At 42.4% G+C, this 24,891-nt stretch overlaps 1 protein-coding gene across 1 annotated transcript; it reads left to right on the forward strand.

Annotated features, from left to right (window-relative positions):
* The first annotated feature begins 186 nt into the window (after nt 1-186).
* LOC139536104 (zinc finger and SCAN domain-containing protein 2-like) lies at nt 187-15,995 on the forward strand. Its single transcript, XM_071336263.1, has 6 exons — nt 187-428; nt 4,790-4,990; nt 5,107-5,269; nt 6,468-6,613; nt 8,951-9,104; nt 14,785-15,995. Exons 2-6 carry the CDS (start codon nt 4,790-4,792, stop codon nt 15,609-15,611), a joined length of 1,491 nt encoding a protein of 496 aa, XP_071192364.1. The 5' UTR covers nt 187-428; the 3' UTR covers nt 15,612-15,995.
* Nucleotides 15,996-24,891: the final 8,896 nt, after the last annotated feature.

The following is a 24,891-nucleotide window of genomic DNA, read 5'->3' on the forward strand; positions in this document are numbered from 1 at the left end:
CAACCAACCTGTCTATACCGTACTGTCTTTGGGTTTGCAACGGGAGTATCTATCTCTGGCTGCATCACTGAAAATGTGATGCATCCGGTAGTTGCCAACTCCGTGCTGTTGCTCACAAGCGTATATGCCCTGGTTAGAATGTTCCCGCCTCTTCTCGACAATCTTGTCTTCCGGTTTTGCGGACATTTTATTCTCTTTGTTTAGAGCGGTCGATTCAGTCCAGTATCTTGTCAGTGTGTGTGTTATGTGTGTATACAGATAATCTTCGATCCTTCCTGATCGTGGGACGTAACAAAATTGTGCACAATAGCTTCTCGGTGTTTCTTTAATTCGCCTAGTGTCGGCATACATTTTCATAAATACTAAGCGATTGTTGGATAACTTTTGCAGCTGTTGTTTTTACTCTACACCAACATCAATTTTTACAGGTAGTTTAGTAGATACAGTAATGTTATGAATTTCTGTAGTGCTAACCTGACAGGATTGCTATGATGGCAACTGCATCTTCCAGGCTTCGCGGTTGTTGCAGTGTAGCGAAATGCTTGTGCTTCTAGTTCCGACAGTGCAGTAATATCTAACAATTCCACAACTACGTTATACACACATATCTAAAGAATATATACATGTATGGATGAGCGATGACGGAGCGGCATACATAGGCAAGATGCAATAGATGGTATAAAATACAGTTTATACATATGAGATGAGTATTGTAAGATATGTAAACATTATTACAGTGGCATTATTAAAGTGACTAGTGAACCATTTATTAAAGTGGCCAATGATTTCGAGTCTGTATGTAGGCAGCAGCCTCTCTGTGTTAGTGATGGCTGTTTAACAGTCTGATGGCCATGAGATAGAAGCTGTTTTTCAGTCTCTCGGTCCCAGCTTTGATCCACCTGTACTGACCTCGCTTTCTGGATGGTAGCGGGGTGAACAGGCAGAGGCTCGGGTTGTTGATATAGATGGGAGGGGTTGAGTGGAGCTTTAGAGTGGGACTAAAAATAACAAGATGACAAATGTGTCTATAAAAACTGTCTATAAAATGTATATAGTATTGTAATGAAACAGGCAGGGAGCAGGCCTCGAACCATCCACCTTCAAGCCAGAAGTCAAGCGGGCTATCGACTGTGCCTCATAAGCATACTCGTGCGGCAGAGACGATATCCGCGCTTATAAAACCAGGGTCGTTACAATACTTTAGTACCAAAAGTAAAAGTATAGATAATTTCAAAATCTTTATATTAGGCAAACCAGACGGCACAATTTTTATTTTTTTATTTACGGATAGCCAGGGGCACACTCCAACACGTTGTCTTGGCTGTATGCTTAGGGTCGTTGTCCTGTTGGAAGGTGAACCTTCACCCCAGTCTTAGGTCCTGAGTGCTCTGGAGTAGGTTTTCATCAAGGATCTCTCAGTACTTTGCTCTGTTCATCTTTCCCTTGATCCTGACTAGTCTTCCTGTCCCTGCCGCTGGAAAACATTCCCACAGCATGATGCTGCCACCACCATGCTTCACCGTAGGGATGGTGCCAGTTTTCCTCCAGACGTGATGTTTGGCATTCAGGCCAAAGAGTCGAATCTTGGTTTCATCAGACAAGATAATCTTTTTTTCTCATGGTCTGAGAGTCCTTTAGGTGCCTTTTGGCAAACTCCATTTTACTGAGCAGTGGCTTCCGTCTGGCCCACTCTACCATAAAGGCCTGATTGGTGGAGTGCTGCAGAGATGGTTGTCTCTCTGGAAGGTTCTCCCATCGTCACAGAGGAACTCTGTAGCTCTGTCAGGGTGACCATCGGTTGTTGGTCACCTCCCTGACCAAAGCCCTTCTCCCCTGATTGCTCAGTTTGGCCGGTCAGCCAGCTCTAGGAAGAGTGTTGGTGGTTCCAAACTTCTTTCATTGAAGAATGATGGAGGCCACTGTGTTCTTAGGGACCTTCAATTCTGCAGATATTTTTTCGACACAATCCTGTCTCGGAGCTCTACGGACAATTCCTTCGACCTCATGGCATGTTTGTTTTTTTGTACACTAGAGGGGACTTATATGTTGGGGTCACTGGTCACGTGTAGGCATATAGGTAGCACAGGTGACCAGGAAGGGTTGGCACAGGTGAGAGGAGAGCACATGCAGTTGAAGTCAGAAGTTTACATACACCTTAGCCAAATAGATTTAAACTCAGTTTTTCACAATTCCTGACATTTAATCCTTTTAAAAATTCCCTGTTTTAGGTCAGTAAGGATCACCACTTTATTTTAAGAATGTGAAATGTCAGAATAATAATAGAGAGCATGATTTATTTCAGCTTTTATTTCTTTCATCACATTCCCAGTGGGTCAGAAGTTTACATACACTCAATTAGTATTTGGTAGCATTGCCTTTAAATTGTTTAACGTGGATCAAACGTTTCATGTAGCCTTCCACAAGCGTACCATAATAAGTTGGGTGAATTTTGGCCCATTCCTCCTGACAGAGCTGGTGTAACTGAGTCAGGTTTGTAGGCCTCCTTGCTCACACACGCTTTTTCAGTTCTGCCCACATATTTTCTATAGGATTGAGGTCAGGGCTTTGTGATGGCCACTCCAATACCTTGACTCTGTTGTCCTTAAGCCATTTTGCCACAACTTTGGAAGTATGCTTGGGGTCATTGTCCATTTGGAAGACCCATTTGCAACCAAGCTTAAATTTTTGACTGATGTCTTGAGATGTTGCTTCAATATATCCACATCATTTTCCTCCCTAACTGATGCCATCTATTTTGTAAATAGCACCAATCCCTCTTGCAGCAAAGGACCCCCACAACATGATGCTGCCACCTCCGTGCTTCACAGTTGGGATGGAGTTCTTTGGCTTGCAAGCATCCCCCTTTTTCCTCCAAACATAACGATGGTCATTATGGCCAAACAGTTCTATTTTTGTTTCATCAGACCAGAGGACATTTCTCCAAAAAGTACGATCTTAGTCCCCATGTGCAGTTGCAAACCGTAGTCTGGCTTTTTTATGGCGGTTTTGGAGCAGTGGCTTCTTCCTTACTGAGCGGCTTTTCAGGTTATGTCGATATAGGACTCGTTTTACTGTGGATATAGATACCTTTGTACCTGTTTTCTCCAGCATCTTCACAAGGTCCTTTGCTGTTGTTCTGGGATTGATTTGCACTTTTTGCACCAAAATACGTTCATCTCTAGGAGACAGAACGCGTCTCCTTCCTGAGCAGTATGACGGCTGCGTGGTCCCATGGTGTTTATACTTGCGTACTATTGTTTGTACAGATGAACATGGTACCTTCAGGCATTTGGAAATTGCTCCCAAGGATGAACCAGAATTGTGGAGGTCTATAATTGTTGGGGGAGGTCTTGGCTGATTTCTTTAGATTTTTCGATGATGTCAAGCAAAGAGGCACTGAGTTTGAAGGTAGGCCTTGAAATACATCCACAGGTACATTTCAATTGACTCAAATGTTGTCAATTAGCCTATCAGAAGCTTCTAATGCCTTGACATAATTTTCTGGAATTTTCCAAGCTGTTTAAAGGCACAGTCAACTTAGTGTATGTAAACTTCTGACCCACTGGAATTGTGATACAGTGAAATAATCTGTCTGGAAACAATTGTTCGAACAATTACTTGTGTGTCATGCACACAGTAGATGTCCTAACCAACTTGCCATAACTACAGTTTGTTAACAAGAAATTTGTGGAGTGGTGGAAAAACAAGTTTTAATGACCCCAACCTAAGTGTATGTAAACTTCCGACTTCAACTGTACAGTTGTTACCGTATCACACACACAGCTTATAGAATGCATCTCTTTGCACCTTTTGTATAGGAATATGTGTATTGGAGCAATTTATATATTCTATGCTCAATAAATGGGAACTTCACCCAAAAATAATAATGTTTGGAAAGCCGATCCTTGTGGACGTGTTATGGACAGCTCTCTCCTGTGCCAGTGGCTTTTCATAGGGAATCGCCACTACAGTTACATTAAGGACAGGTTAGAAAAGTGTGTTTAAAAGGAGATTTTGGTAATGTCCCTTATCTGCTTCTCCAAAGTCAGATTTATATGTACATTCAGTTTAACGTTGGGGCCTAAAGAATCTAATTCATATTGACTGCAAGTTACAGTAACCAACATTGGCCCAAAATCTTTCTTTGCAGCCTATTGTGTTTGTGGATTGCTTGTTTCCTTCCTTGCTTAGGCTTGCTTGTTTACAACCCAATCCAAGGGCTTTTCTAAGAGCCATTCTCTCTCTTACCTTCTTTCTCTGTTGATCTATCTCTCTCTATCTAATACTCTGTCTGTCAGTGTGTTTAGTCTGTCTGTGTCTTTAGTGTCACTGTCGGTCCGTCAGTCAGCCTGCCTGTCTGCCTCCATCTGTCTCTGCCATTCCACCTCAGTCTGTTGTCACTTGTCTGTGTGTCTGTTATTCTTCCTGTCCGTCTGCTTGTCTGTCTCTCTGTGACCAGCCTACTCATTCCAATGTAAGTGTTTATATTGTAGCCTATTGTAGATTACATTTAGCTATAGAAAATGCTTATATAATATCAAGAAAGAAGCCCCTCTCAAGTCGGCTTCAAGTGGTGTGATGTTATTGAATTATGACATTGTAACCATACTTTTGTATTCAGCACCACTTCCCAATCTGATAGCTGGTCGACTGAATGTTTACACCTGTCCTAATTTCATGGAAGTAAAATGATAGTAATCTGGTATTTTACCGTATCATAATTTCTGTTTGCTCATTTTCCCATTTCTTCCACAATTGTAATGCCAATCTTGTTTCTTGTTAATTTCAGATGCCAGGTTCAACATTCAAAAAGTGCTGTGCATGTGGTGGAGACATCAGGGTGGCACGTCGCAAATGTGACTTGTGTGGGGCAGCACAGCAACTGAAAAAACAACTGGAGTCGCAGAAAGATCACTACAATGACAACTGGGCTCGAAACACCCTTAAGGGAAACAATGTTGCCAAGGTTCTTAATACTGCCCATTTACTGGTGAGCTAGCGATAATGACATACTTACTATCATCCCTATGAATTATTCAAGTGTGTAGGCAAATGTATGTGTACTAACTAGTTGTATGACTGAATTACTGTCTTAAATCGTTTCAGATCCACAAGCTGGAAAAGCTGGGGATGGTCCCTTTGATCCTTGTGGGACGCCCTAACAATCCCTCCATTGGCTGGTCTGACGTTCTGTGTCCTCAGGGCTTCAAAGACCAACAGACCAAAACTGTGGAAGAGATTAAATTGATATTTGACACTGCCATGAAAGGTATAACTTGGACAGATCGATATACTTTATTAGTCCACGCAGATGGAAATTTGTTTTCAGCTTTCATCCAACGCCCCCGATATACATTCACACACACAAACACACATTAGGTTGGAGAGGCTGGAGGAGAGAGCAGCCACAGTGCAGGGCCCAATAAGCAGTTTAGGTGGTTAAGTTCCTTGCTCAAGGGAACATTGTCAGTAGGTGGATCCTGAGATATTGATGCCCCCGGTAGCCTCAAAGTAAGAGAAGCGGGCCAACTACCAGAGGGTTGAGAAAGAGAAGGAGACAACCTTATCAATATTCTGAATTTGTTTGAGTTCTGTGTTAGACATCTGTTGGTGTAGTTATGTCCAGACAGTTCAGAAGAAGTGGTAATCGGTCCTTAAATCAGAATGGCACAGTAAAGGCATAGCTATCATTTTCTTTAAGAGATTACAGGGTACCACAGGACAAGGTCTGCCTATTTTTTTTATTTTCTTGTAGGTGCATGTGTGTAGGGTATAGTTTGGGGTTTGTCTTAATTAATTGAATTCTACCTTACCTAGTGACTTAAACAGTGTAGTAGTTGTTCATTCTTTAAATAACCACATCATTGAAGGGGCGGTACCTATGGCCGGATGGGAGGAGTGTAGTGGTGTTGATGTCTGATAGGTTGGGTGTGGGAGTCTAGTGATTTCAGAGGCAGTGTTATATTTTAAAAGTTAGTTTCAGTTTGAGACTGTCAGATCCTGATTGTGTAATATAGATGAAGAGGGGTGTAGGCAGGAGGGCTAGGGTGGCAAGGAGAAAGGCTCAGCAGCCCCGCTCATTCAGGAACCTTATCGATGCAGGCACAAAGCTGGAGAGGCCTCTCTTCGTTGACATGAGTAGAGATCGTATCATAGGCTGTTATGGTAGAATGGCATACTGGTCAGACTGGATGAGAGGGCAGAGATGATGTTCTTGCCCTTTTTTGGTTGCCCACTGTATAGCTGGGTTACCAATATTGTTCCTCTCACTGACACTATCCTGTCCAGCCTGTTGTGGTTAGTGAAGGTTAGAGAGCCCCAAAACAGGATGTTATACTGAAGGTCAGGATGGACTCTATGAAGCACCTGTGGAAGGCTTGCAGAATGGATGTGGTCAGCAGGTTGTTGTCTTTTTAAGTTGAAGTATACAAAATAATAGCATTGTACTTTTTCTTTGTTATTCCCAGCTTTACATGAAAAAATTACTCAAGAGGTGGCCCCAACCCCAGTCGAAGATTGGCCACCACCCCATTACAACCACACATGTCTCCCACCTACACCCCTCTGTAGCAGCTTAGCTAACGCTGATGTCGGGACCTTGACAAAGTTGACAGTGAGTGATGACCATGAAAACACACAAGACTGAGGGCTATAGCTATGTTCAACAAGTATATTATTCTTCTGGCTTTATCTAGCTCTATTTGTGATATTTTACCTTGCCTAGGTGGCTTGGTAGGTAATCAAACCTCAGATGACATCTGCAGTGTTGTAGATGATAACTGTCTGATTGCGTGTTTGTTAACTTGCACGAGCTGCATTTAAAGTAGGAGGATTCTGTATCCACAAACCCCTTTCTGATTTAAACCTGCGCGCAAAATGTTTTATGAGTCCATACCTTTTGCTGTGTTTGACTAGCATATATTTGGGACACACTTGGATCCAGGTGGAGATTGTTCTGTTCAGATGCGGTAGGTCTCCAGTAGAGGTTGATCGATTATGATTGTTTAATGCCGATACTGATTAATCGGACAATTTTTAAATTAAATATATATATATATATATTTTAAAATATATATATGTGTGTGTGTGTGTATGTATATGTAATAATGACAATTACAACAATACTGAATGAACAATGAACACTTATTTTAACTTAATATAATACATAAATAAAATCTATTTTGTCTCAAATAAATAATGAAACATGCTCCATTTGGTTTAAATAATGCAAACACACAGTGTTGGAGAAGAAAGTAAAAGTGCAATATGTGCCATGTAAAAAAGCTAACATTTAAGTTCCTTGCTCAGAACATATGAAAGCTGGTGGTTCAATATTCCCAGTTAAGACGTTTTGGGTTGTAGTTATTATAGGATTTATGACGCGTCGACTATACCATTTGGATTTCATATACCTTTGACTATTGGATGTTCTAATAGGCACTTTAGTATTGCCAGCCTAATCTCAGGAGTTGATAGGCTTGAAGTCATAAACAGCGCTGTGAGTCAAGCATTGCTAAGGGCTGCTGGCAAACGCAGTCAAGTTTGAATGAATGCTTACGAGCTTGCTGCTGCCTACCACCGCTCAGTCAGACTGCTCTATCAAATCATAGACTTATTATAATATAATAAACACAGAAATACGAGCCTTTGGTCATTAATATGGTCAAATTCGGAAACTATCATTTCGAAAACAAAACGTTTATTCTTTCAGTGAAATACGGAACTGTTCTGTATTTTATCGAGCGGGTGGCAACCCTAAGTCTAAATATTGCTGTTACATTGCACAACCTTCAATGTTATGTCATTATTATGTAAAATTCTGGCAAATTAGTTCGCAACGAGCCAGGCGGCCCAAACTGTTGCATATACCTCTGCGTGCAATGAACGCAAGCGAAGTGACAGAATTTCCATAGTTAATATTGCCTGCTAACATTAATTTATTTTAACTAAATATGCAGGTTTTAAAAAATATACTTCACGCAGTGCTAGCTGTGCTACTAGAGATTCTGGGTTCGAATCCAGGCTGTGTCGCAGCCGGCCGCGACCGGGATGCCCATGGGGCGGCGCACAATTGTCCCAGCGTCGTCCGGGTTAGGGAGGGTTTGGCCGGCAGGGATATCCTTGTCTCATCGCGCACTAGCGACTCCTGTGGCTGGCCGGGCGCAGTGCACGCTGACACGGTCGCCAGGTGTACGGTGTTTCCTCCGACACATTGGCACGGCTGGCTTCCGGGTTGGGTGGGCATTGTGTCAAGAAGCAGTGCGGCTTGGTTGGGTTGTGTTTCGGGGGACGCATGGCACTCGACCTTCGCCTCTCCCGAGTCCGTACGGGAGTTGCAGCAATGAGACGACTGTAACTACTACCAATTGAATACCACGAAATTGGGGCGAAAAAGGGGGTGAAAAAATAAATATATATATATACTTCTGTGTATTGATTTTAAGAAAGGCATTGATGTTTATAGTAAGGTACATTCGTGCAAAACAAATGCGCTTTTGTTAAATCATTCCCCGTTTGGCGAATTAGGCTGTGATTCGATGATAAATTAACAGGCACCGCATTGATTATATGCAATGCAGGACAAGCTAGTTTACGTAGTAATATCATCAACCATGTGTAGTTAACTAGTGATTATGTGAAGATTGATTGTTTTTTATAAGATAAGTTTAATGCTAGATAGCAACTTACCTTGGCTCCTTGCTGCACTCGCGTAACAGTTGGTCAGCCTGCCACGCAGAAAATGCCGATTTACCGATTGTTATGAACTTGAAATTGTCCCTAATTAATCAGCCACCTCTAGTCTATAGTACAGCAGGCGGCGATAACAATTTTACCGCTTGCAGGTATGAATTCAAAGACTAGGATACATCTTTGACTAGGAAGCGTTCGCATTGTTTACAATTAACCCATCCACTTTCCCTTTAAAATTTCTAAAATGTAGCTGTTGCAGGTTTTTCTAAACGAGAGATTACCAACAGTGGCTGCCGTGGAAAAAACGGTATCGGAGTACCAGGAAGAAATTTCCCGTTCAAAGGAGGAGATCGATCGTCTACGAAGGCTGCTGGATTTGGCTTTCAAACCCGACAAAAAGTTACATATTGCAGGTTAGTAGTGAGTAGCTATGACCCCGCTATAAAAATCTAATTGAACCACCTAGCCAGGCCACTGCCACTAAACTATCGATTCATTCAATTCTTTCTCTGTAACGTTAGAACTGTTAAGACCTTATGAAATGGGTTTCCGGTTTAATAAATAGAGAAGAAGCTCGCAGACGAGGCTACGCATTAGTTAATTTAGCCAAATTTTTACTTTGCATTCCACTTTCTTATATATCAGATTTGATTGATGAGTTCGTAAGTTACCGTTTTGATTCAAGTGTCACACAATCTGAGGAGCAGAAGACCTGTAACTAACGTTTCAACCACGATGGCTAATGGGAATGGTAATGGCGCTGACTCCAGTCCAACTGTTACGGAGTCTCATGCGGTCACACTCCCCACAGAACTTCAGTACGGTTCTGGAATTGGAAATTACAGCTACCATTGCTACTCAGTTCAAAACTGCCATCAATGCTGCTCTGGCCCCCTTCTCCGCCGTCCTGGATGATGTCCGAACCGCTGCGGATGAACAAGGCTGCCGACTTGACGGCTTTGAGCATGACCTGTGTGACTACAGTGATCTCATAGTAGACCTTGAGAAAACGGTCGCCCGTCTGAGCTCCGAAAACCAAAAGCTGATTGACAAGATCAATGACCTGGAATCCCGTTCTCGATTTTGCAATCTTCGGATTATTGGTAACCAGATAAATTTGGAGGGGACTCAGTTAAGTTCATGTCAGACTTCTTCGCGGAGGTGCTGGGTCCGGCCATCATTCCATCACCCCCGAAGCTGGACAGAGCCCACCGCATTGGCCCCTCCTGTCACGTTCACTGTCTTGGGGAATCAGACGGGTAGCAGCGCTGCGTTTTAATTGGTGTGCGAGCAGATGACTTGCCCTGTCGCCATGTTCATAATAGGTACCACGTGAATGCAATAGTAACTGTTCTGCATCTGTAGTGGACAAGAGATTGAATTGAGATTGGAAGTTCAAGCGTTGCTTATATATCTCTGGAGATGGCGTCAAGGCATATAGGTGGTCTAAGTCAAGGATGGCTTTAGAGAGTTCTTCTAGTTTAGCTTTCCGAGTTCAATAAGAAATAATTTCTCCTCTAAGGCAGGCCTTAGGTGATTCCCAAAAGAGAGAGGTTGAGCTTGTCTGATTTGAAATAAGAAAATGATCAATAGAAGTTACAGTAACGTTAGAAGAAGAAGTTATTAATAACGTTACAGACGTCTGCATCAGATAGGAGAAGAGAATGGAATCTCCAACAGGGAGGAGTTCAAGTTTGTCCTGATAGAACTTTGTCGAGGGCTAAAGGTGTATGATCAGAAATTACACCGGGTAAATATTCAGAAGAGGTGACATTTGGAAGTAACTTATGATTAATAAAGAAAGTCAATATGAGAAAAAGAATGGTGTACATGTGAAAGTAAATAATACTCTCTTGCCTGGGGATTCTGAAATCACCCATTCTGAACCATAAAATCTGAGAAGGACTTTGACATAGCAGCAGGAGACATAGTTGGGTTGGAGCGGGCTAAAAACACAATTCAGATCGTCAGCAAATATCAAAAGATGGGTGTTCAGAAGAGGGATTTTCCCCAGCAACCCATTGGCAAATTCAACATCATCAAAATTGGGAGCATATTGTTGGATTCAGGGTCAACTTTGAACATTGTTATAAGCATAGTATATAAAGGAGTGGAAGAGACTGGTTTATTTTCAGAGGTTAATGGTTCTCTGTAGAAATACAGATGGCTTTGGAATGTGTTGGGTGGATGGGAGGAGGTCACAGGATTGCATTAGGGGAAACGGATGGACATCTGTGGATTAGGCGAAGGAGGGGTTGAGGTCAGGTTAGATCCCCTGAAGGGAGAAATGATGGTTCATTCCCCTATTACCCTCTTCCTGTAGAACCATAAGATGTAAGGATTGGAGAGAAGGAGGAGTGCCTAAAGTGGAGTATATATACTTGTAGTGATGGAAACATGTCTTTGTCTGAATACAGCTGTGTCGACCCTTTGGGAAGAATTAAACTTGGTTAAGCTTCTCTAGTGTCCGTGAGTTATTTACTCTGAAAAATTAGAACCTAACAATATACATTGACCAATACTACAGGTGTGTGCCAAATGGTGCCAGTTATGATTAAATATCTCCCATTATTGTCTGAAATAACAGTAGTAGAGAAATCTATTGTTTTACTAACCAAAATTGCAACCCCTCTGGCTTTGGAGTTCAAGTCTGAATGGAAAACCTGACCTATTCCAATATTACTATTATTAGCGTTGTTAGCCATCTAAAATATTGAAAGGAAAAAGGTGTGAAACCAGACCAAGTATTTGCAAAAATAAGAGAAATTACCTACTGATGAAAAAAAGCAAAGAAAAATAAATAAATAAAAAGGAACAGAAAAAAGGTCACTCCCCCTCCCACCCTACCCAAACCCAAAGTCTCCTTCCCCAGCGAATGGAGACAGCAGGTTGACGTTTGCGCAGCGTCGGTGCATATAAACAGAAAATCTTCCTATCCTAACGCGGAGAGGCTCCATAGCACGAGTAGTGAAATACATTTGAAAAGGCATTCACAAAATGGCAAAGTAGGTCAACAGATAACCAAACAAAGACAGAAAACCCCATAACAGTAAAACGGAACTGTCCTGACTCAGGGAGTCCTCAATAAATGCAACACGTACAATGTGTCTTAAGGATGGCCAAATAAGTGTCCTGCAGTTTGTTACCCTGTTAGAAAATAGAAAAGGGGCCGAGTGTCTGTACGAATGATCAATTGGGCGTAATAAAGTAGTGAAAAGTCCTTCAGTAAGTATATAGATTAAAAAAAGGAAAGCTCTGTAAAAGCCTGGAATTGTAGCCATGCATTACTACGCTAGCAATCTAGCCAAATAAAAAGGACCTCCCGAACATGTAGCTTAAATAACCACACAAGACAATATTAGTCAATTTTATCAGAGTTCAATAGTGTTTCTGCAGAGTAGAAAAGGAATGGCAACAGGGGGGAAAAGGCCCTGCCATAAAAACTAAAACATACCTTCAACTTGGAGGGTAGGCTAGGCTATGCATGCTACCTGGCAAGAGTAGGTAATTCGAGCCAAGAAACGTCTCAGAAGTGACCGTCTAACCAGCGCTGGGCATCCTTGTGGGAGTTGAGCGGTTTTCTTGGTGACGCTCGAGCTGAGGTCAGGAAAGATGAACACCTTGTGTCCGCAGAAGTGTGGCTGTTCTCCGCCCTGCCTCTGGAGGATGCGTTCCTTGTCACAGAAGTGAAAATTAACGATAAACACTCTAGGCTTGGAGTTGTCGTCTCCGCCCGCTGGGGAGGTGTCACGCCCTGACCTTAGAGAGCCGTTTTATTTCTCTATTTGGTTAGGTCAGGGTGTGATTTGGGTGGGCATTCTATGTTTTCTATTTCTTTGTTTTTGGCCGAGTGTGGTTCCTAATCAGAGGCAGCTGTCTATCGTTGTCTCTGATTGGGAATCATACTTAGGCAGCCTTTTTCCCACCTAATGTTGTGGGTAATTATTTGTTTTCTGTGTGTGTTTGTGTGTGCCACGGTTGCGTCACGTTTGTTTCTGTTTACCTGTTCTTTTTGTGAAGGTTTCACTACGATTAAAATAAATGTGGAATTACATGCATGCTGCGCCTTAGCTCATCTATGACAGGGAGTTTGAAGACAGTGAACGTGACAGAGTTACCCACCACAAAAGACCAAGTAGCGTGCGCCAACTTGGAGGACGAGCTGGACCGGGAGGAGAACATTTTTCAATTTGGGGACAAATTTAACTCATGGATCTCTCTTGTATACATTCCCCCAGGCCAGTGTCTGTACCAATGACACCTGTTCTTTCAGAGATGGGGTAGCTTACCACTATCACATATAGGAAGGATTAATGCTGTAAAAATTAACAGGTTACGCAAATTCCTTAATCTATTTCAATCTATCCCATTGTTTTTACTAAAGTGTTTTTTAAAAGTCAATCAATCAGGCTGTTACCACATTTATCTGGGGAGGAAAGGTACCCAGAGTCAGTAGATCTTTACTTCAGAGATGCAAGTTTAGTCGAGGGCTGGCACTACCCAACTTTTTATACAATTACTGGGCAGCCAACTTTCTGAAATTGCCATTCTGGTTACATGCTCCAGATACCCCATGGTGCCACCTAGAGGCACATTCTTGTATTTCTTCTCTTCCTGCTTTGCTCTTCTCTCCCAACATCCCCCTCTCGCTATACTCGCAATCCTGTAGTGCTTTCCACACTTAAGATTTGGTACCAGGTTCGACAGCATTTTAAATTCTCCTCTGCATCTAATATGGGTCCTATTGCTAAGAGTCACTTATTCCCTGCTTCTCTAATAGATAATGCTTTCTCTTACTGGACAAGGAAAGGTATTAAGTCCTTCCAAGACTTATATGTAAATTGAATTTTGTCTAGTTTTCCCAACCTGGCCTCTAAATACTCTTTGCCTCCATCTCACTTTTTCCGTTACCTTCAAATTAGGCATTGTGTCTCTTCCCAATTTTCTGGCTTCCCTTCTCCACCCCCTTGCCAACCCTTGAATGGCATATTGACTCAATTACCTTGACAGAAAGCAGTAATTTCTCAGATCTATCTGTGGTTTATGTCATTGGACAAACACTCCACCAACAAAACTAAATCTGCTTGGGAACGGGAAATGGGTGTTGAATTTACACAGGGGTGGTGGGATGAGGTGATTGATAGAATACGCTCCACTACGTCTTGTGCTCGTCTTGGTCTCAGACAATTTAAGGTTTAACATAGGGTGCCTTTTTCCAAATCCAGATTGTCTGACATATATCCAAATGTAAATGATGAGTGTGATAGATGTCATGTCTCACTATGTGACCTTAGTCACATGTTCATTCAATGCTCTAAACTACAAAATGACTAGGATTCTATTTTTTATTTTATTATGAGGAGCTTTAAATTAACCTACAGCCATGTCCCTTGATAGCTGTCTTTGATATTCCAGAAGACTTGTTCTCCTTGGACCCCAAACATGCCGATACTGTTGCTTTTACATCCTTATTAGCTTGACGTAGAATTCTTCTCCAGTGGAAGTCTGCTCAGCCCCCCTCTACTTCTCAATGGCTCAACGATGTAATGTTCTTCCTAAAGCTTGAGAAAATTAAGTATTCTCTTAGGGGTTCCAATGATACATTTGTTAGAAAATGTCAACCATTTATGTCATACTTTAATGGCTTACAGAGTCCCCTCTGAGATGCTTTTAGGTTTCCCAGTAGACATTACATAATAGGTACAGTCATTAATATAATGCTATCCAGTCCAAGCAAATTTGTCTAAGGTTTACGGATAATTTATTTACTTATTTATTTCTGTTTTTGTTGCTCCACCTTTTGTATCATGAATCTGTATTGAGTTGTTTGTATGTGAGACATTTTTTTTTCTGTATTCTTGTTTGTTTTTGTTATGATATCTCTGTAGAATTTTAGTTGTCTAGGACAGAACTGAGGGTGGGTTAGGTATATGGGGTGAATAAAAAAAAAAAGATATATCTCTATATCAAATAATAATAACTTATGAAATGTAACATTCCAATTGTAGTTTACTGTCGTAAATCTAATAGTTGGGCTCAAGGCCACATTGAACTTGAAACTACATCTAATTGATACCCTATTCTTCTCTTCAGACTCCCAGCAGCTCACTCTCCCTGTCCCTGAAGACATTCCTCTTGAGCAGCAGGACTGGAGCCCCTGTCAGGGCCAGGAGGACCCAGAGCCCACTCAGATTAAAGAGGAACAGGAGGAGTTTGGGACCAGTCAGGAGGAAGAGCAGCTTGAAGGGCTGGAGTCTGATATCAAAGAGTTCATATTCACTCTACCATGTGTAAAAAGTGAGTATGATCAGGACCCTCCTCAGCCCGTATATCTTCCCCAAACCCAGACTATGGAGAACAGAGAGAGGGACTCTCTTCCCACCAAAACAACTGAACAAGACATCAAAACAGAACCTAATGGAGAGGGCTGCAGTGCATCAGAACCAACAAGTGAATCTCAACCCCTCTCTGCAATACACCCAGACTGCTCTGCAGCTCAGATTGGGAACAGTGAAAGTGACAATGGGGTGGACTGTGAAGGACTACTGTCAGAGTTACAGCCATTTAAATCAAAGAGAACATGGACAAAGAAAGGACAAAGCTCCCAGATCTCTACCCGGGTCGATAAAGCCAGTGAACTGAAAGTGCCATTGAAGGCTCACACAGGGGAGAGACAACACAGATGTCCAGTATGCAGTAAATATTTTCTGAAAACGAGCAATTTAAAAATACATCAGAGAATTCATACTGGGGAGAAATCAATTCACACTGGGGAGAATTCATTTCACACTGGGGAGAAACCATATCAGTGCAAAGATTGCGGCAAATGCTTCATCCGGGTGGGAAACCTGACTGAGCATATGAGAATTCACACAGGGCAGAAATTAGTCTGGCTGATACCAAACTCAAAGTCCTCCTGACTTCAGGGTCTATAGAGACTGTTTGATGTTGTCAGCAGGATGGCGTATGGAGTTCTGTTCACATTTTGTTCACATTTTGTGAAGAAATAGTAGTCATTTTGGGTATGTACATTTTTTTATAGTATGTGACATTTCGAAAATGTATGTTTTAAAAGGATCAGACCCTTTTTTTCAATTTTCGCTTAAAACGACAGACCGAAATCTAACTGCCTGTAGCAAGGATATGCATATTCTTGGTACCATTTGAAAGGAAACACTTTGAAGTTTGTGGAAATGTTAAATGAATGTAGGAGAATGTAACACATTAGATCTGGTAAACGATAATACAAAGAAAGAAAATGTGTTTTTTGTATAAAAAAATTATACCATCCTCTTTGAAATACATTATGGCCTTTGTCTTGCATTATTCCAGCCCAGGCACAATTTAGATTTTGGCCACTAGATGGCAGCCGTGTATGTGCAAGGTTTTAGACTGATCCAATAAACCAAGGCATTTCTGTTCAAAATGTTGTATCAAGACTACCCAAATGTGCCTAATTGGTTTATTAATACATTTTCAAGTTCATAATTGTGCACTCTTCTCAAACAATAGCATGGTATTATTTCACTGTAATAGCTACTGTAAATAGGACAGTGCAGTTAGTTGAACAAGAATATAAGCTTTCTGCCAATGTCAGATATGTCTATGTCCTTGGAAATGTTCTTGTTACTTACAACGTCATGCTAATCGCATTAGCCTACGTTAGCTCAACCGTCCCACGGGGGACCCACCGATCCTGTAGAGTTGTTAATATCTTAAAACACTAATATATCTTGATTAGATAAGTATTCAACCCCCTGAGTCAATGACATGACATGCTAGAATCACCTTTTAGAATCACTTTTTTTTTTAAATTTGCAGACGTGTTGCTGTGCGTTTTGTTGCTGTGCGTTTTGTTGCCAACCTTACTTTGCTAGCTGACAACTTAACGTTTTTTTCTTTTTACTTTTTAATTACCGTTTATATTTGTAGTTTTTTCCATCACAACTTTTTTCCCTCATTCAACTTTTTCACTTTTTCACTCCGGAAGCTTTATCTGGACATGGTTCGTCAGCACTTTCAACAGCCGAAGCTAAGTAGTAACATTAACATGATGTCTTTTAATTGCAGTCGCTGTACTCATAATATACAGGAGAACGATCGCCTTACGGCGAGGATAGCTGTGCTACAAGCCCAGCTTCAGACGCAATCGTTAGGCAAGGGTAATTTCAGTGTAGGAAAGGAAGAAACAGCGTCTGTGCCACCAGTAAGTACAGATAGTAACGTTAGTATAAATCCCCCCGCACAGTCCCCGCAGCCGGACAACTTTCTCATGGCTTCTGGAGGGAAATGCTGTAGGAATGCTCAACTGGTGTCGCTCATTCAGCCGACAGAAACTTTCAACCGGTTTTCCCCATTAAGTAGCGAGTCGGAGTCTGAGGCCGAGTTTTCTCTTGTCTCTACTCCTCCCGTTACGGGGTCTGAGACGCCGAAGGCTCCCACCATTAGCTCTGACAAATTGAAAACCCTAGTCATTGGCGACTCCATTACCCGCAGTATTAGACTTAAAACGAATCACCCAGCGATCATACACTGTTTACCAGGGGGCAGGGCTACCGACGTTAAGGCTAATCTGAAGATGGTGCTGGCTAAAGCTAAAACTGGCGAGTGTAGAGAGTATAGAGATATTGTTATCCACGTCGGCACCAACGATGTTAGGATGAAACAGTCAGAGGTCACCAAGCGCAACATAGCTTTAGCGTGTAAATCAGCTAGAAAGATGTGTCGGCATCGAGTAATTGTCTCTGGCCCCCTCCCAGTTAGGGGGAGTGACGAGCTCTACAGCAGAGTCTCACAACTCAATCGCTGGTTGAAAACTGTTTTCTGCCCCTCCCAAAAGATAGAATTTGTAGATAATTGGCCCTCTTTCTGGGACTCACCCACAAACAGGACCAAGCCTGACCTGCTGAGGAGTGACGGACTCCATCCTAGCTGGAGGGGTGCTCTCATCTTATCTACCAACATAGACAGGGCTCTAACTCCACAATGAAATAGGGTGCAGGCCAGGCAGCAGGCTGTTAGCCAACCTGCCAGCTTAGTGGAGTCTGCCACTAGCATAGTCAGTGTAGTCAGCTCAGCCATCCCCATTGAGACTGTGTCTGTGCCTCGACCTAGGTTGGGCAAAACTAAACATGGCGGTGTTCGCCTTAGCAATCTCATTAGGATAAAGACCTCCATTCCTGCCATTATTGAAAGAGATCGTGATACCTCACATCTCAAAATAGGGTTACTTAATGTTAGATCCCTCACTTCAAAGGCAGTTATAGTCAATGAACTAATCACTGATCACAATCTTGATGTGATTGGCCTGACTGAAACATGGCTTAAGCCTGATGAATTTACTGTGTTAAATGAGGCCTCACCTCCTGGTTACACTAGTGACCATATCCCCCGTGTATCCCGCAAAGGCGGAGGTGTTGCTAACATTTACGATAGCAAATTTCAATTTACAAAAAAAAAATGCCGTTTTCGTCTTTTGAGCTTCTAGTCATGAAATCTATGCAGCCTACTCAATCCCTTTTTATAGCTACTGTTTACAGGCCTCCTGGGCCATATACAGCGTTCCTCACTGAGTTCCCTGAATTCCTATCGGACCTTGTAGTCATAGCAGATAATATTCTAATTTTTGGTGATTTTAATATTCATATGGAAAAGTCCACAGACCCACTCCAAAAGGCTTTTGGAGCCATCATCGACTCAGTGGGTTTTGTCCAACATGTCTCTGGACCTACTCACTGCCACAGTCATACTCTGGACCTAGTTTTGTCCCATGGAATAAATGTTGTAGATCTTAATGTTTTTCCTCATAATCCTGGACTATCGGACCACCATTTTATTACGTTTGAAATCGCAACAAATAATCTGCTCAGACTCCAACCAAGGAGCATCAAAAGTCGTGCTATAAACTCTCAGACAACACAAACATTCCTTGATGCCCTTCCAGACTCCTTCTGCCTACCCAAGGACGTCAGAGGACAAAAATCAGTTAACCACCTAACTGAGGAACTCAATTTAACCTTGCGCAATACCCTAGATGCAGTTGCACCCCTAAAAACGAAAAACATTTGTCATAAGAAACTAGCTCCCTGGTATACAGAAAATACCCGAGCTCTGAAGCAAGCTTCCAGAAAATTGGAACGGAAATGGCGCCACACCAAACTGGAAGTCTTCCGACTAGCTTGGAAAGACAGTACCGTGCAGTATCGAAGAGGCCTCACTGCTGCTCGATCATCCTACTTTTCCAACTTAATTGAGGAAAATAAGAACAATCCAACATTTCTTTTTGATACTGTTGCAAAGCTAACTAAAAAGCAGCATTCCCCAAGAGAGGATGGCTTTCACTTCAGCAGTAATAAATTCATGAACTTCTTTGAGGAAAAGATCATGATCATTAGAAAGCAAATTACGGACTCCTCTTTAAATCTGCGTATTGCTCCAGGGCTTAGCTGTCCTGGATCTGCACAGCTCTGCCAGGGCCTGGGATCGGGAGAGACACTTAAGTGTTTTAGTACTATATCTCTTGACACAATGATGAAAATAATCATGGCCTCTAAACCTTCAAGCTGCATACTGGATCCTATTCCTACTAAACTACTGAAAGAGCTGCTTCCTGTGCTTGGCCCTCCTATGTTGAACATAATAAATGGCTCTCTATCCACCGGATGTGTACCAAACTCACTAAAAGTGGCAGTAATAAAGCCTCTCTTGAAAAAGCCAAACCTAGACCCGGAAAATATAAAAAACTATCGGCCTATATCGAATCTTCCATTCCTCTCAAAAAAAATTGAAAAAGCTGTTGCGCAGCAACTCACTGCCTTCCTGAAGACAACCAATGTATACGAAATGCTTCAGTCTGGTTTTAGACCCCATCATAGCACTGAGACTGCACTTGTGAAGGTGGTAAATGACCTTTTAATGGCGTCAGACCGAGGCTCTGCATCTGTCCTCGTGCTACTAGACCTTAGTGCTGCTTTTGACACCATCGATCACCACATTCTTTTGGAGAGACTGGAAACCCAAATTGGTCTACACGGACAAGTTCTGGCCTGGTTTAGATCTTATCTGTCTGAAAGATATCAGTTTGTCTCTGTGAATGGTTTGTCCTCTGACAAATCAACTGTACATTTCGGTGTTCCTCAAGGTTCCGTTTTAGGACCACTATTGTTTTCACTATATATTTTACCTCTTGGGGATGTTATTCGAAAACATAATGTTAACTTTCACTGCTATGCGGATGACACACAGCTGTACATTTCAATGAAACATGGTGAAGCCCCAAAATTGCCCTCACTAGAAGCCTGTGTTTTAGACATAAGGAAGTGGATGGCTGAAAACTTTCTACTTTTAAACTCGGACAAAACAGAGATGCTTGTTCTAGGTCCCAAGAAACAAAGAGATCTTCTGTTAAATCTGACAATTAATCTTGATGGTTGTAAAGTCGTCTCAAATAAAACTGTGAAGGACCTCGGCGTTACTCTTGACCCTGATCTCTCTTTTGACGAACATATCAAGACTGTTTCAAGGACAGCTTTTTTCCATCTACGTAACATTGCAAAAATCAGAAATTTTCTGTCCAAAAATGATGCAGAAAAATTAATTCATGCATTTGTTACTTCTAGGTTAGACTACTGCAATGCTCTACTTTCCGGCTACCCGGATAAAGCACTAAATAAACTTCAGTTAGTGCTAAATACGGCTGCTAGAATCCTGACTAGAACCAAGAAATTTGATCATATTACTCCAGTGCTAGCTTCCCTACACTGGCTTCCTGTTAAGGCAAGGGCTGATTTCAAGGTTTTACTGTTCACCTATAAAGCGTTACATGGGCTTGCTCCTACCCATCTTTCCGAGTTGGTCCTGCCGTACATACCTACACGTACGCTACGGTCACAAGACGCAGGCCTCCTAATTGTCCCTAGAATTTCTAAGCAAACAGCTGGAGGCAGGGCTTTCTCCTATAGATCTCCATTTTTATGGAATGGTCTGCCTACCCATGTGAGAGACGCAGACTCGGTCTCAACCTTTAAGTCTTTACTGAAGACTCATCTCTTCAGTAGGTCATATGATTGAGTGTAGTCTGGCCCAGGAGTGTGAAGGTGAACGGAAAGGCTCTGGAGCAACGAACCGCCCTTGCTGTCTCTGCCTGGCCGGTTCCCCTCCACTGGGATTCTCTACCTCTAACCCTATTACAGGGGCTGAGTCACTGGCTTACTGGTGCTCTTTCATGCCGTCCCTAGGAGGGGTGCGTCACTTGAGTGGGTTGAGTTACTGACGTGATCTTCCTGTCTGGGTTGGCGCCCCCCCTTGGTTTGTGCTGTGGTGGAGATATTTGTGGGCTATACTCGGCCTTGTCTCAGGATTGTAAGTTGGTGGTTGAAGATATCCCTCTAGTGGTGCGGGGGCTGTGCTTTGGCAAAGTGGGTGGGGTTATATCCTTCCTGTTTGGCCCTGTCCGGGGGTATCATCGGATGGGGCCACAGTGTCTCCTGACCCCTCCTGTCTCAGCCTCCAGTATTTATGCTGCAGTAGTTTGTGTTGGGGGGCTAGGGCCAGTTGGTTATATCTGGAGTACTTCTCCTGTCTTATCCAGTGTCCTGTGTGAATTTAAGTATGCTCTCTCTAATTCTCTCCCTCTCTCTTTCTTTCTCTCTCTCGGAGGACCTGAGCCCTAGGACCATACGTCAGGACTACTGGGCATGATGACTCCTTGCTGTCCCCAGTCCACCTGGCCTTGCTGCTGTTCCAGTTTCAACTGTTCTGCCTGCAGTTATGGAACCCCTACCTGTCCCAGACCTGCTGTTTTCAACTCTTAATGATCGGCTATGAAAAGCCAACTGACATTTATTCCTGATTATTATTTGACCATGCTTGTCATTTATGAACATTTTGAACATCTTGGCCATGTTCTGTTATAATCTCCACCCGGCACAGCCAGAAGAGGACTGGCCACCCCTCATAGCCTGGTTCCTCTCTAGGTTTCTTCCTAGGTTTTGGCCTTTCTAGGGAGTTTTTCCTAGCCACCGTGCTTCTACACCTGCATTGCTTGCTGTTTGGGGTTTTAGGCTGGGTTTCTGTACAGCACTTCGAGATATTAGCTGATGTACGAAGAGCTATATAAAATAAACTTGATTGATTGATTGATTACAGCTGAGTCTTTATGGGTAAGTCTCTAAGCGCTTTCCACACCTGGATTGTGCAACATTTGCCCATTTCTTCTTTTCAAAATTCTTCAAGCTCTGTCAAATTGGTTGTTAATCAATAGACAAACTTGTTTGTCTAACCTTGTGTTTTAGGTTATTGTCCTGCTGCAAGATTAATTAATTGGGCCACCCGAGTGGTGCAGTGGTCTAAGGCACTGCATCGCAGTGCTAGTTGTGCCACTAGAGATCCTGATTCGATTACAGGCTCTGTCGCAGCCGACCGCGCCCGGGAGACCCATGGGGCGGCGCACAATTGGCCCAGCGTCGTCCGGGTTGTGTTTTGGAGGACGCGTGGCTCTCGACCTTCGCCTCTCCGAGTCTGTATGGGAGTTGCAGCGATGAGACAAGACTGTAACTACCAATTTGGATACTACGAAATTGGGGAGAAAAAGGGGTCAAAGTTTTTTTTTTTTATGTTTTAAACATATATATATACACTGCTCAAAAAAATAAAGGGAACATTTAAACAAAACAATGTAACTCCAAGTCAATCACACTTCTGTGAAATCAAACTGTCCACTTAGGAAGCAACACTGATTGACAATACATTTCACATGCTGTTGTGCAAATGGAATAGACAACAGGTGGAAATTATAGGCAATTAGCAAGACACCCCCAATAAAGGAGTGGTTCTGCAGGTGGTGACCACAGACCACTTCTCAGTTCCTATGCTTCCTGGCTGATGTTTTGGTCACTTTTGAATGCTGGCGGTGCTTTCACTCTAGTGGTAGCATGAGACGGAGTCTACAACCCACACAAGTGGCTCAGGTAGTGCAGCTCATCCAGGATGGCACATCAATGCGAGCTGTGGCAAGAAGGTTTGCTGTGTCTGTCAGCGTAGTGTCCAGAGCATGGAGGCGCTACCAGGAGACAAGCCAGTACATCAGGAGACGTGGAGGAGGCCGTAGGAGGGCAACAACCCAGCAGCAGGACCGCTACCTCCGCCTTTGTGCAAGGAGGAGCACTGCCAGAGCCCTGCAAAATGACCTCCTTGCCGTCCTACGGCCTCATCCACGTCTCCTGATGTACTGGCCTGTCTCCTGGTAGCGCCTCCATGCTCTGGACACTACGCTGACAGACACAGCAAACCTTCTTGCCACAGCTCGCATTGATGTGCCATCCTGGATGAGCTGCACTACCTGAGCCACTTGTGTGGGTTGTAGACTCCGTCTCATGCTACCACTAGAGTGAAAGCACCGCCAGCATTCAAAAGTGACCAAAACATCAGCCAGGAAGCATAGGAACTGAGAAGTGGTCTGTGGTCACCACCTGCAGAACCACTCCTTTATTGGGGGTGTCTTGCTAATTGCCTATAATTTCCACCTTTTGTCTATTCCATTTGCACAACAGCATGTGAAATTTATTGTCAATCAGTGTTGCTTCCTAAGTGGACAGTTTGATTTCACAGAAGTGTGATTGACTTGGAGTTACATTGTGTTGTTTAAGTGTTCCCTTTATTTTTTTGAGCAGTGTATAATTAGAAGATGAATCAAAATGCAAAAATGTCCCTTTTCCTCAATTCAAAAGAACATGAAGAGGTTGAAGCAAGGGTGTGGAAACTAATAACATGGTAATAATATAAAAGGTTTACTGCCAGGAAGGTCCTCCATAATGTCAGCATCAAAGCCACTGCCACAATGAGCTCCCATTGAACTCTGTGGGTTGCACAAGGCTGCCATACCAGGCTACCTGGTAGAATGGAGAGAAACTGGACAAACGGATATAAATCACATTAACATCCATTGAGGACTTTTACATCAGATTGCATGACTTGTTGTTCTTTTTAAGTAAAATTTCATCACACCCCACTAGTGATGGGTCGTTTACGAACGAACGGCTATTTTTGAACTGATTTTTTTGGTGAACGTCGGGAACCGAATCGCATTGGTGAACGAGTCGTTTATTTGGCTCCCTGATTTGCATTCTGCTACTACTGCTTTTTGAGCTCAAAACAGCATTTTTCTGCAGATAAGTTACAAAATAAGTATCAAAGAAGTTGAATCCTCACTGCAGAAACAATAAATAGTGGGGAGAGCACGTCAATCTGGTCCACGCTGATTTTTTTTGCAGGCTATCTAATCATTTGTCCTGAAAAATTTCACGATCGACATAATGGTAGCCTACCTTTTTGGGTTTACATTGGGCATGTGCTATTTTTTCATGGGTCAAGGTCGATTTTTTTAAAGCATTTTGAACAAAGAGCTGTTTGGGAGCCAAATGAGCCGGCTCATCAAAAAGACTCTGAATTCCCACCACAAATATCAGTTCAATATCTAGTTTTGATTTACATCTGGTTATCAACTAATGTGAATTCAATGTGGAATCAACAACAAAAAATGTCTCACTGTCATTGGATTTAGGTAAAAAGTTGGGTGAAAAAAATACTAAATTCCCTAATATCGATGACTTTGCATATCCCATTAGTTGTTCACTTGATTCAACATCATCACATTGATTTTTGTGTCATACTCGATGACTGAATGCATTATCCATGTGTGGTTGTATTGTGTTTTAAATTGTCAAATAGACAGATGTATCTACACTTCTGTTCAAAAGTTTGGGGTCACTTAGGAATGTCCTTGTTTTTGAAAGAAAAGCACATTTTTTGGTCCATTAAAATAACATAAAATTGATCAGAAATACAGTGCAGACATTGTTAATGTTGTAAACGACTATTGTGGCTGGAAACTTCCGATTTTTTATGGAATATCTACATAGGATTACAGAGGACCATTATCAGCAACCATCACTCCTGTGTTCCAATGGCACATTGTGTTAGCTAATCCAAGTTTATCGTTTTAAAAGGCTAATTGATCATTAGAAAACCCTTTTGCAATTATGTTAGCACAGGTGAAAACTGTTGTCCTGATTAAAGAAGCAATACAACTGGCCTTCTTTAGACCAGTTGAGTATCTGGTGCATCAGCATTTGTGGGTTTGATTACAGGCTCAAAATGGACAGAAACAATGAACCTTCTTCTGAAACTCGTCAGTCTATTCTT

The sequence above is a fragment of the Salvelinus alpinus genome, chromosome 12, assembly GCF_045679555.1.
Source record: "Salvelinus alpinus chromosome 12, SLU_Salpinus.1, whole genome shotgun sequence".
In the NCBI taxonomy this organism is placed as follows: Eukaryota; Metazoa; Chordata; class Actinopteri; order Salmoniformes; family Salmonidae; genus Salvelinus; species Salvelinus alpinus.